Below are 13,110 nucleotides of genomic sequence, written 5' to 3' on the forward strand. Positions count from 1 at the left end.
AGCCCATGCCTACAGGCCCAGACTGTTTGCATTTTCTGTGCTAATTTTGAGAGGAAATCTGCAGAATGTATTTAAATGTTGTACAAATCTTTTAACAGAGCGGAGAGTTACTATAGTGTTAATGGTAGCTAAAGGCATTTTCAAATGAACCAAAATAATATATTTTTAAAATCAGTATTCAGTTGACCTCTAAAACCTTATTTTCTTTAAGCATAAGCAAAAGGACAGAACAGAAAAGAAAGACCTTCCCTTGAGCGCTGATTTCTCTCAAGGTGTCAAGGCATTGTTGCTTTGTGATTGTAGGTTCATACCCGAGGCAATGTTTCATGACAGTTGCAACTGTTAAAAGTGCCTTTGGCTTTGTAAAATCTGATTCTAGCTAAATTAAATCGTTTTGCTCTGGCATGACAAATTAAACTTACTGAGAAGTTTCCTTTATGAACGGAAATATGGGATGAGAAGCAACAAGCATGATGAAAATGTGAATTCCTGTAATGTTCATTATTAGTCAAAGTGGAGGCCCTCAGGTGATTAAGGCCGAAGTGTTGACGTGTAAAGAGCTGCTTGGAATGGATGACTTAAGCACTATTTTATGAGAAAAGAAAAAGATACAAGTAGTCATGACTGTGAAATTGCAAATACAAATAAAGTGGACATGATATGAAAAATATGTCAAATGTTTCTTAACATGTAGGTGTATCGTGACTTTTTTTTAAATCAAGGTACACAACAGTGTTATTTTAGTAACATTGAGATACTATTAAAAATGTTATTAATATTTTGAATCCGTTTTTATTTTAAAATTTTAGTCATTTTGTTGTGGCTTTTTTTTTTCATTTTTAGTAGTTTGTTGTTGGTTTGTGGTTTTTTAATATATGACTATATAGTTTTTGTTAATTTAATTTCAGTTTGAGTTTGAGTTATTTTAGCACATCAAGTTTAAATGAGAAATGTTGCAATATACAACTGCTATCTACCTTCACTACACTCTTAAAAATAAAGGTGCTTCACGATGCCAAAGAAGAACCTTTTTGTCTAAATGGTTCCATAAAGAACCTTTAACATCTGAAGAACCTTTCTGTTTCACAAAAGATTAATTGTGGGCGAAAGAAGGTTCTTCAGATTACAAAAAGGTAAGAAAGAGATGGTTCTTTAAAGAACCTTTGACTGAATGGTTCTTTGTGGAACCAAAAATGGTTCTTCTATGGCATCGCTTGAAGAACCTTTTGAAGCACCTTTATTTTTAAGAGTGTATACTGCAGTACTGCCACAGTCATTTTTATAAGTAGTTGCCAAAAAATGAAAATGTATTTAATGCCAGAGTAGTACATATGTGCTTTTTGCTTTTTAAACATGCCTGAGCAGAATTACACTTCTGACTTCATGGTGAGATGTTGCTGTAAATGTGGTTTTCTGCGCCACTCTTTGGTCAGGCTCGGATATAGCATGGCCTAACTCGGTTCAAAATGTCCATCTATTTTCTAGCATATACTGACTGTCTCCTTGCAGACTATAATTTTAAGAAATGCACTATTGGGACTACATGTAAATAGAACATAGTTTATTTGCTCCTGGCAGATCCTTGAGATGAACTGAAAGCTTAAATGCGTGATGTTAAGCGGCAGGTAGGCAGTGTGCGCCTTGAACCAATGTGATACTGAAATCTGAGGCAGATATTTGCAAAATAGATCATTTGAAAAATATAATATATCATATTTTAGTTCTCTGCTCAGGGGTTTTCAATCTTTTAGATGGTACAGACCTCCAAACATGGTGATTCTCAACCATAATTTAAAAATTAATTAATCTATATTGTTTGAGTTTCTTGTATAAAGACCCAATTTATATTGTGAGAAATTAATCATAATAATAATAAATAAGTTTCTATTATGTTACATCATTACTTTTGTTTCCTATTCATTAAAGTGCTGTTAGATTTATTTATTTATATTTATTGTATTACTTATTACTCTAAATATTTCCACGGACCCACTGGAGGCCCCTGGATCCCAGTTTGAAACCTAATTTAACTAGTTCTAATCTACTAACTAATCTAGCTCATTTAAACCGCGCGCTCGCTGCGCTGCTCTGCGCTGTCTCCTGCACGAGTTCGTGTGTCCTCGCGAGACTTTCGTGTGCGCGAGACCAACCCAAGCTAACGGCTAAACACCTCACCTTTAAACATCTCACCAGCAAATTCGGCGTACGTTCAACGTGTAAATAATCACACCGACCACTTTTGTGCGTGTTTACGTCACGTTTTGCGCAGTTTAGAAAAGCGTCAGTGGTGAGAGTTTTACAATAACTGCTTAAAAAGCTGTTGTTTTGTTTAGCGTGGTCTGTATGTCCGATTGGCAGCGTCTTCTTTCAGTTTTTAGTTATTTTGAAACCTCTGCAACAACTAATAGCAGTTTGTCAAGGAAATGTAATAACACTTGTATGCTCATATACTAGGGCTGTGTTTCAAAATCTAGCAAGCTGCCTACCTAGGACGCACTTTTAGAACATTATAAGCAAGCAGGTAACTTAAGCAGCCAACTACGTTTTGAGACTCAGCCTTTGTGTGCGGCTGTATACGTTTGTTGTTGTTGTTTATGGGGCATGTTGTGTACTGTGTCTACAGTCCAGCCAATGAGTGATCATGTCTGGGGTGAAAAGGAAAATAGAGGACAAAGATCCTGACTATGAGGACATCACTCAAGTGCAGGAGAACAAGAGGAGTAAAGTGGTGGAGCAGAATGGTAAGATTAGGTTCCTAACAGTGATGTAAAGTATTACACAAGTTGTTTTTTAATATGCTTGTTTGATTTTTACCAGCCTGTGAAGCTGCTGTGCAGAAGATTGAAGCGATCATCAAGGATCAGTTTTCTCTGGAGATGAAAAATAAAGAGCATGAGATCGAGGTCATCGGGCAGGTAATCGTCTGTCCAATACTCACTTTATTTAAGGACTAGCCGTGCTTTGTTAGTCCAGAAGTACTTTAATCATGGTGTAACAAGTGCTAAGAGTCTGTATTGAGAGATCACTTCCGGCGCTTGCGTAAACTACGCCAGAGCGCGTAGACACCTCACGCACTGGATGCCGTGCGCGCGCCCAAAGACAGTTGGACATAGTGGTGTATTAGAGGTAAAAAATTATATAAATACTGTTCGGTTTCTGGCACAAACCGATCATTTCGTGTCTTAGGACATCAATGTGTCGTCACGAGCCGCAGGGTTTAATTTGGATTTGTCTGTGCATGTTTTTTTTTACTCTCATAGATTTTGTTACCATTGCCATGCATTATACGACTGATAGACTGCAACGGCTGGAGTTAAAAATCATAATTTGTGTTCTACTGAAGAAACAAAGTCACCCACAACTTGGATGCCTTGGGGGTAAGCAGATAAACATCAAATTTTCAAATAAAAGTTTGTAATTTTGTGATTCACCTTGTAGCTGGTTGGTTTGGTTCATAACTTTTAACTCTTAAACAAATACTTTTTTTAAAGGGGTCATATGATGCGATTTCAAGTTTTCCTTTCTCTTTGGAGTGTTACAAGCTGATTGTGCATAGATAAGATCCCTGAAGTTGCAAAGACTAAAGTCTCAAAACCAAAGAGATATTCTTTATCAAAGTTAAGACTCTGCCACGATTCTGTTACACCAAATACACAAAATAATGATCTTTAAAAAAGCATCATATGACCCCTTTAATATCTCTATGGGATTTGAATGAATGGAAAAAATACTTCTGGAACCAAGGTTGCTGAAAAGTGGGCCAACAATGTTGCGCTTAATATTTGTAAAAAACAACAAACTTTTGGTTTTGCTCATTCTGCATGAACATACAACATATATTCAGTTTTGTTGCTGCTTTGTAGAATTGTCTTCTGACTCTAAGCCCAAACAGTTGATTACTGACTTAATTTGCTTCCAGGCCTCTAAGAGTGACCCATCTGTGCTGAACCACCCTGCCATAAAACGCTTCTTGGATTCCCCCTCCCGCTCCTCGTCTCCACTGAACCAGAATTCAGAGACGCCATCACAGGTCCACTCTGAGACCGAATCCCTCAGCCAACATGGCGAGGCTGGGGAGAGGGAGACGGACAGTGGGAGAGAGGATGGCGCTCCACGTGAACGACGACCTGGCAGGAACACAGGAAAGGTTAGTGGCCCACACAATGTCAAAACATTTAATAGGTTTTTAAGATGTAGTAAAAATACTGCAAAACCTGATTGAATTAGTAGTAAAATAATTAAACTGCAAGAGGTTGCGTTACAGTAGTTTGACCATGGTTAAAGCAATAGTTCAATTTAAAATGAAAATTTACTGAAAATGTGCTCACCTTTAGGCTATCCAAGCTGTAGATGAGTTTGTTTCTCCAACGGAACATATTTGTTGAAGTTTAGCATTACATGACTTGCTCACCAATTGATCCTCTGCAGTGAATGGGTGCCGTCAGTCAGAGTAATCACAGTAATCCATATGAGTCCAGTCCATTAATTAATGCCTTTTAGGGCTGCACGATTAATCGAAATTAAATCGCAAAGGCGATAAATCGCGATTAGGCAGAAGCTGCGATTGTCATGCGCATCTTTCAGTGAAGCACAGTTCTGTGATAAGTAGTAAATCTCCATCCGAAGCCCAGAGGGCGCTCTCGTGCTGAAACTCCAAATACGCCCCGCAGAAGAAACCCAGGAAATGCCTATAGCGGTTGCTGAATAAACAGAAGATTTAACTGCTTTCATTAATTCAAGGTGACTAATAAACACACGACTACGACTATATATGGTTTATCTGAGTTCGTCTTATTATAATTTTTATTATAATAAAGTATATAATAATGCAATGCTAATCGACATAGCCTTTAACACTACTTAGAATACTATGAAATATGTTGCGTGCCTTATTCTGTGTAAGAAGCCACATCATCTCACAGAAGGATTTATTTCAAACACTTGACTGACATTATGAAGTGAGTTTGGAGTAAAAACATGTTAGTAAATGTGGTATTTTCACAAGCTTTCAGATGCTGCTCCATCTGAAAGCACGTGCTGGAGATTTACTACTAATCACAGAAACGGCTTTACTGACAAGATACGCATGACAATCGCATTCGATTAATCGTGCAGCCCTAATGCCTTTTAAAGTAAAAAGCTGCGTGTTGCCTGAATCAAGAGAGAAATATGCACAGATCAAAACTGTTTACAAGTGAAAACAGTACAAAACAGTTCTAAACAAACATGTGGGTGGATTTTTGATGTGAGAGAACAACAGAGGACGGATTTTTTCACTGGAGAAAGCACTCGGGATTTGGCAGAATCGACAATTTAAAGTAAAAACTTCTTAATGGATTTGTTCATTACAAACACACAGCTTTTCACGCAAGTGATGTAATTCTAAATTTAAAGGGATAGTTCACCCAAAAATGAAATTACCCCATGATTTGCTCACCCTCCAGCCATCCTAGGTGTATATAACTTTCTTCTTTCAGATGAATACATTAGGAGTTACATAAAAAAATGTCCTGGCTCTTCCAAGCTTTATACTGGCAGTGAATGGTGGTCAAGATTTTGAAGCCCAGAAAGTGTGTCCATCCATCCATCATAAAAAGTACTCCACACGCCTCCGGGTTGTTAATAAAGGCCTTCTGAAGTGAATCGATGCGTTTGTGTAAGAAAAATATCTGTATTTAAAACTTTATAAACCATAATCCCCTGCCTAACTGTCGTATGTGCACTCACGAGAGAGTGGCATTCCAGTGGATGATGTAGGATGTAGGCGTAGTGTAAGCTCCGGTGAGAATATGCATCTTGCGAGAACCAAGTTTTGTTTACAGCAAAGGAAAACCAGTCTCCTCTTGGCTTATATTGAAATCCTCCAACATTTTTCTTTACAAATCCTCATTTTTTACTTCTAATTCGTGACCGGTGTTTTGTTTTGCCCTCTCCTCTGTGCTTCCGCGTTCCTACGTCATCCGCTGGAACGCCACTCTCTTGTGAATGCACATACGGCAGTTAGCGGAAACTAGAGATTACGGTTTATAAAGTTTTAAATATGGATATTTTTTTTACACAAATGCATCGATTCAGCTCAGAAGGCCTTTATTAACCCCCCCGGAGCCTTGTGGAGTACTTTTTGTGATGGATGAATGCACTTTATTTTGCTCCAAATCTCGACCACCATTCACTGCCATTATAAAGCTTGGAAGAGCCAGGACATTTTTTTATGTAACTCTGATTGTATTCGTATGAAAGAAGAAAGTCATATACACTAGGATGGCTTAAAGGTGCGTAAATCATGGGGTAATTAAAATTTTTGGGTAAACTATTCCTTTAAAAGCGTAATGAAGAATCAAATTAGATAAAGCCGTTTGAGGTACTGTGAAAACAGAATATACATGCATTAGTATATTAGCCGATGACCGATAAACGTCATGATGTTGAGCCGGCATCATGATTTCCTCCCCATTCCCCCCGCATCCCAATACCGTGTTCGGAAAGAAAATGACGTGTAGGCGGACCCCCTAAAGGGAATAAATACGAGATGGGAGGAAAATATATAAATTTCAATATTTTTCCTCGCAGTTATGTAATTGGGTAATTATACTACATATTTCGGCATCAGGTAGCCGCTATTATACCTGGCATTGAAAGTGGCATCGTGCTTTTGAATGCACGATTGCTTTTAGTTTCACTTTCACTTTCGAGATCCGCGATCGCACGTATTCTGTTTATACTATGGAGAGGCAGTACTTGCCACACATTTTATATGTTTGTCAGGGGTACTGAGGATCTGCAAATCATTCGCCATCGTCTTCAGTCATCTCTCCTTACTCTGTTTATGTGGTAAGTGAAATTTTATGTACTGTAATGTAACAGGCAACCGTTACACCGTGTCTACACCGGACGCAACCGTTGTCGTGTTGCACAGCGCCGCATCAGCTAAAGTCTGTCTACACTGGACGCGACAAAGCGACTGTGGAAAATAATTTGAAATTTGTGTCAGCACGTCATAAATAGAACGCAGCAGCAGTTTACTGTCGGGGATTTGTCGTGTCGTGGCGTGGCGTGGCGCGCCGCACCGCATCCAGTGTAGACCACATCACTGATTATAATGAGTTCTATAGACTGATCTATATATAACCCCAGATCGTATTTTACCCATAAATTGAACATTGCTAATGTAAAACCCCTTCAGAAAATCCTGAAGGATTGCATGGCTTCAAAATGCTACAGAACTGTGACTGTATGCCTACGTTACTTGATAGTAACAGTTTTTTTTTATTACATTCCCATGTGTAGGACACATTTGGTGTACCATCGTCCTTAGAGCGGCACGTTACTTACCACACTACAGGAGAGGAGGCTTCTCGACTCTACATGAAGAAAACCATTGTTGTGGGCAACGTATCTAAGTATGAAGCATTACAATTGTTTCTTTGCCATTATTTCACAGATAGATGAGAATGCTTATGATGAGAAATTATATTACTCATTTTAAAGGGGTCAAATGACGTTGCTAAAAAGAACATTATTTTGTGTATTTGGTGTAATGCAATGTGTTTATGCGGTTTAAGGTTCAAAAAACACATTATTTTCCACATAATGTACATTATTGTTGCTCCTCTATGCCCCGCCTTTCTGAAATGCGTCGATTTTTACTAGGGCTGCACGATAAATCGCATGCGATATTTAATGCGCATCTTGTCAGAAAGCCGGTTCTGTAATCAGCGGTAAATCTCCATCACGTGCGTGCATTCACATTGAGCAGCAATTTTTTGCGCAGCTCGTCAGTGAACAACGGCTCTGTGTAGTTAATGCTGCTCAATGTGAAAGCATGCACGTGATGGAGATTTACCGCTGATTACAGAACCGGCTTTACTGATAAGATGCGCGTTAAATATCGCATGCGATTTATCTTGCAGCCCAAATTTTTACAAAGCTCATTATTCTGAAAAGCGAGGTGTACGCTGATTGGCCAGCTATCCAGTGCGTTGTGATTGGCCGAATTCCTCAAACATGTGACGGAAATGTTACGCCCCTTACCATACTGTGATGCCGTCTCCCGGCACAACGAGACAAAACCAATAAAACCCATTAAACGAGGCATTTGTTGCATCCAGTGGGGACATAATTACTGATTATAATGACTTATACTGTCTTTTTACGCATTGCGTTGCGTATCGCGCTGCGTAAACATAAAACCATGTCTGCATTTGTGATCGAAGAAACGACAAACAACAAGTGCTACTCTACACTGCTCAAAACTCGCGTTTGAATCATCAGTGGAAAATTCTTTAAATATGTAAACGTACTTACAGGCTGTGAGTCAGAAGCGCCAGACTGTCCTTGTTGGAATTGCCCCACTTTATAGAAACAACCTTTGTGCACAGATGCATTGTAGGCTACTGGTTCAGGAAACAGTCCTCGTCCTCTGTAAAATGCGCTGCACACATCTGAATATTTGGGTTGAACTGTTCTGGAACAGTGTTGTAAATACAACTTAACCACTGATTTCTAGTTGTGTCCTCTTTTGGAAGGCCAAACAAAGTAGTTTCGCTTTCACAACGAAGCACACAGCGTATCCACAACATGGTTTCTTTGCGTGAACATTTGGGCGGCGTAATGCAAATCTTCCCACATCATGACGTAGATGTGTGGGGGCGTGTTAGATTGAGCCGTTTTTAAGAGGATGTGGTTGACTTAACTTTTATGAAGAATATCGCTTTGGATTTGAGACTTTAGTCTTTGCAACTTTACAGATCTTCTTTATGCACCAAGAGCTTGTAACACTCCAAAGAGAAAGGAAAAATTTAAATCGCATCATATGACCCCTTTAATTTTACTATATTAGCACGATGTCTGTTGCGGACATAGTGTGAACCCTGGGTGATTTGGAGAACATTTAATCATTTGTTTGTAGTGTACATTACCTTTATTCCAACAACCAGAGGCATTCTTGCCTAAATCTTTGTTATTGTACTAGAGAGATTTGATTTAGCACCTCTGGGAAGCTGAATGATGTTTGTGGTCCTCTGAACAATACTGGTCTGCCCTTGAGTAGGATGACTTATTCTTGGCTCTGCAACCTCAAAGGGATAATTCACCAAAAATGAAAATTCCATCATCATTCTGTTATTTTTGTCACCCTAATATCATTCTAAAACTATATGACTGACTGACTTCTGTGGAACACAAAAAGAAAGATCTGTCATGAACATGCGAAGGCAAAATACAATGTCAGAGGTTTTAAAAAAAAAAAAAATACAATTTTTTTATTTATTTTTTTAACCATTGTATGGCTTCTGAAGACTTTGAATTTAGCGCAGCTATAGTAAGGAGCTATGTTCGTTAAAATTGCATGGGAAAGTGTGATCGATACATTTTTATGAAGTGGGCAAGTAAATGATAACAGAATTTCATTTTTGATTGAACAAATTTTTCAAACTTTCATGTTTTTTGCTTCTCTGTCACAAGGGAAAAAATAGCTTCTGAATGAATGGTAACAGTTTGTTATTTGGACAGATGGTTTTATGAGACACAATATTTATTTCACTGAGCTTGTATTAATTTTTAAATGCATCACTTTCTCCGGAAAATCTCAGTATTATTTTTACGAAACCCAATAAACTTTCACATGGCACAAAGCAAAGCTTTAGTTTTCCCTAGGCAGAGATATAACTTCATTTATTCTGCATTATCACACAGTCCTCGTCTACTTTACCTCATATAATCCACTCGGAGCATGTGAGAGAGACACAAGTGTGTGTGTCTGCATATGAGCAATGATATAAGCTTATTTTTTTCTGCCTGCATAGATACTAAAGATCTTTATGAGCCAGATGCTTTTTCCCCCCAAGAAACTTGAAATGAAGTGCACACATCACATTACTGAGGCAGGTAGCTGAAAATACACAATGCATTCTAAGCTGAAAATAAACTCTCAACATGTGCAAAAATGCTACCATGTTATTACCTACTGAATCTTGAAGAAGAGTTTCAATATGTTTAACATGTTTAAATATAACTGGACAGTTGGCTGTTCTGACAGTTACTGGGAGATTCACATTGGCTTTTATCTCTGTCTCAGGGTCATGAACAGCAAACCTTCCCCAGCATGAGTGAATGTGTGTGTGCTACTATAAATTGATTTGAGTTAGATTTTTAGACTGATGTTGTTTCCTCTCTCTTTCAGGTATATTGCCCCTGATAAACGTGAGGAGAATGATCAGTCCACTCATAAATGGATGGTGTATGTTCGAGGTTCTCGTAAAGAGCCCAGTATCGATCATTTTGTGAAGAAGGTCTGGTTCTTCTTGCACCCCAGCTACAAGCCCAATGACCTTGTGGAAATCAGGTGTGTGTTTACTTTCAGTTGTGCTGCATAATATTTTTGTGCAAACTATGATTTTTTTTTTCAGGATTCTTTGATGAATAGAATTTTCAAAAGAACACGATTTATTTGAAATATTTTATTTGGTAACGTTGTCTTCACTTTCACTTTTGATATACTTAATGCATCCTTGATAAACAAAAGTAATTTTTTCCCCAAAGATTTTCCAAGTCTTTTTAAAATAAATATTGTATTTGAATATTTGAGCTCATAAAAAAAACGCATATTTGAATATTTGTTTATTTAAATGATAGAGAAAGGAAAAGGCATAATTTTTTTTTTTTTAGTTTTTGTCACCCTTTCTGAACAAGCTTATGATTAGGCATTTGTGTAAACAAAAAATATATATAAAGAGCAAAAGCAATGAAGCTCAAGGAAAGCAAATGGAAAAAAATAAAGCAGACTGTGCCAATTACAGTACAGAACGTACATACACTCGATTGGCCTATACACAAAGCTCTCTCTCTGAAACTTAAAGGAAGCATATGTCTCAAGATAATTTCGCTGTCAGATAAGCTCTCTTCTCGGCTCACTCGGGCTACAGCTGCGCTTACCTGCAGTCATGAATGCAATGATGGACAGCTGTCTTTCCTCAGTCGAGTGGGGTTTGGATTTCATGTGATTTCTCATTGTGGTGGTGGTATTATGATAACTCTGTTCAACTGATTCATTTGATCTAAAGTCATTCCATTTTGTGAGATCATTTAGTAAGATAATTTTGATCAAAGTAATTCCAAACTTCACGAGGCAGCCGACAAATACAATCAACTTGTTAATACGCTTCACAGCACCACCCAGTGCATTTAGTTATAACTGACTTTTAGTTTGTGTGCTTAGGATTAATCATGGATTCCCTGCATTTATGGCCTGCAAAGCAACACGTAGTAAAATTCTAATAGTGTTTTTATTTTTCGAATAATAATTACAGATCTAATATTTGAATATTCAACTGTTTGTGCTCACCTCTACTGACTACATTTTTTCCCTATTAGTGAAGATTAATTTTGCTCTGGGCCGCAATTCTCAAAAGCATCTAAGTAGATTGTAGAACCATTGCCACCAATGGTCTCTACGAGCAACTTAGCTCAGGATGCTTTTGAGAAATGCAGCCTATAGACTATATGCAGCCCTGTGGTGCATTTGTTAAGTTCAGCCTGCTGAGAGAGAAAGACTCTGGTTGTGTGTGTGTGTGTGTTTAGTGAGCCACCATTTCACTTGACCCGTCGAGGGTGGGGAGAGTTTCCTGTCCGCGTGCAGATTCACTTTAAAGATCAACGGAACAAACGTATCGACATCATCCACCACTTAAAGGTCAGAGACTTACTGACCGCTTGCATACGCACTCTCTTTGAACCCTTTTGTTGCCCTTTTCATCTTTCCTTTTCTCCCTCTTTATCTTTGTATTTATTTATGGGATATTCAAACAGTATTTATTTGAAATTTACTTAGAGGATTCCATTTATTTTGTGTGTGTGCAGATTGTGCATAATAGAATATGTCTGTACGAATCCATCCTTTATGTGGGATTCTCTGAGTCTAAAGGTGAAATGGTCACTTTTAAAAAGCATTCATTTCCTTTATCCTTTATCTGTTGTCACAGCAATCCCTTTTGTTATAGGTTAAAATAACAAAGATAAAATAAATGAAGATTAATCGAGATGTCAAGAAAAAAAATTGTTTGCAGATTAAGTATTTTCGTCCACCCATCAACCCCTTAATTCTCTGCAGCAAAGACTGTTGAGTGCTCTTTAATGTTTCTGTTATTGATCTTTTATTTGTTCTCCCTCAGCTTGACAGAACATACACAGGTTTACAGACTTTGGGAGCTGAAACGGTAAGACACCCTGAGCATCTTAATCTTTACATGAAACTTTTTATAAGTTTACATAATTAGGTTTTTTATTTTAAGATGAGAGATCCTAAAAATTGAGTTTTCTTTTTATTACGTACTACTCTACAGAAGCACAACTATCAAAAAAAAGAGGGCATGAATAGACATTACTGCTCAAGGAGACAACACACTATATTAAGAACCAGCGTATATGCTTTACAACTGGATCATTTGTGTAAATTCAGATATTGTTTTGTTTTGTGGGATATACAGTGGGTACGGAAAGTATTCAGACCCCCTTAAATTTTTCACTCTTTGTTATATTGCAGCCATTTGCTAAAATCATTTAAGTTAATTTTTTTTCCTCATTAATGTACACACAGTACCCCATATTGACAGAAAAACACAGAATTGTTGACATTTTTGCAGATTTATTACCTATTTTGTTAAATAGTTCCAGGAAGACAGTACAAAATTTACAAAAAATGCAGATTCTTGGTCATGTACACACATGTGCAGAATTACATAAGATCATCTTATTTATATAGAATCAAATTAGCACATCAAAACAGGTTGAAAGGCTAAAGGGACTGTAAATCCTCTGAGAAAATAAGAATGTTGTGTATGTCTGTCAGTTATCAACTTAAAGAAAGAGCACATGTCACTTACCTAAATGGGCAAGGAACAGAGGTCATGGTCTCAGTTGTGAATATAGTGATGAAAATGTCAAAGTCTTCAAGGTGGCAGCAAGCACACAACTAGAGTTATGAGTGAAAGTGTCAAAAGAAGATTTATTGTTGTTGTTCACTCGTAGCAAAGTAAAAAAGGAAATAAAATATGGTTTCTGACCATGATGCCACAGCATAATTTAACGCTGTAACTGATTTTCCAGAATATGTGT

General features: G+C 37.6%; 1 protein-coding gene across 1 annotated transcript in view; it reads left to right on the forward strand.

Moving 5' to 3' along the window:
- The first annotated feature begins 2,641 nt into the window (after positions 1-2,641).
- LOC107557852 (YEATS domain-containing protein 2-like) overlaps positions 2,642-13,110 on the forward strand; it is a 41,063-nt gene continuing 30,594 nt past the window's right edge. Inside the window, exons 1-7 of the mRNA XM_016241419.1 lie at positions 2,642-2,741; positions 2,818-2,915; positions 3,920-4,147; positions 7,288-7,400; positions 10,181-10,342; positions 11,578-11,689; positions 12,168-12,212. Coding sequence (XP_016096905.1) covers positions 2,642-2,741; positions 2,818-2,915; positions 3,920-4,147; positions 7,288-7,400; positions 10,181-10,342; positions 11,578-11,689; positions 12,168-12,212 — 858 coding nt within the window. The remainder of the gene's footprint in view (positions 2,742-2,817; positions 2,916-3,919; positions 4,148-7,287; positions 7,401-10,180; positions 10,343-11,577; positions 11,690-12,167; positions 12,213-13,110) is intronic.

This window comes from Sinocyclocheilus grahami, unplaced genomic scaffold (genome assembly GCF_001515645.1).
Source record: "Sinocyclocheilus grahami isolate Dianchi unplaced genomic scaffold, SAMN03320097.WGS_v1.1 scaffold622.1, whole genome shotgun sequence".
In the NCBI taxonomy this organism is placed as follows: Eukaryota; Metazoa; Chordata; class Actinopteri; order Cypriniformes; family Cyprinidae; genus Sinocyclocheilus; species Sinocyclocheilus grahami.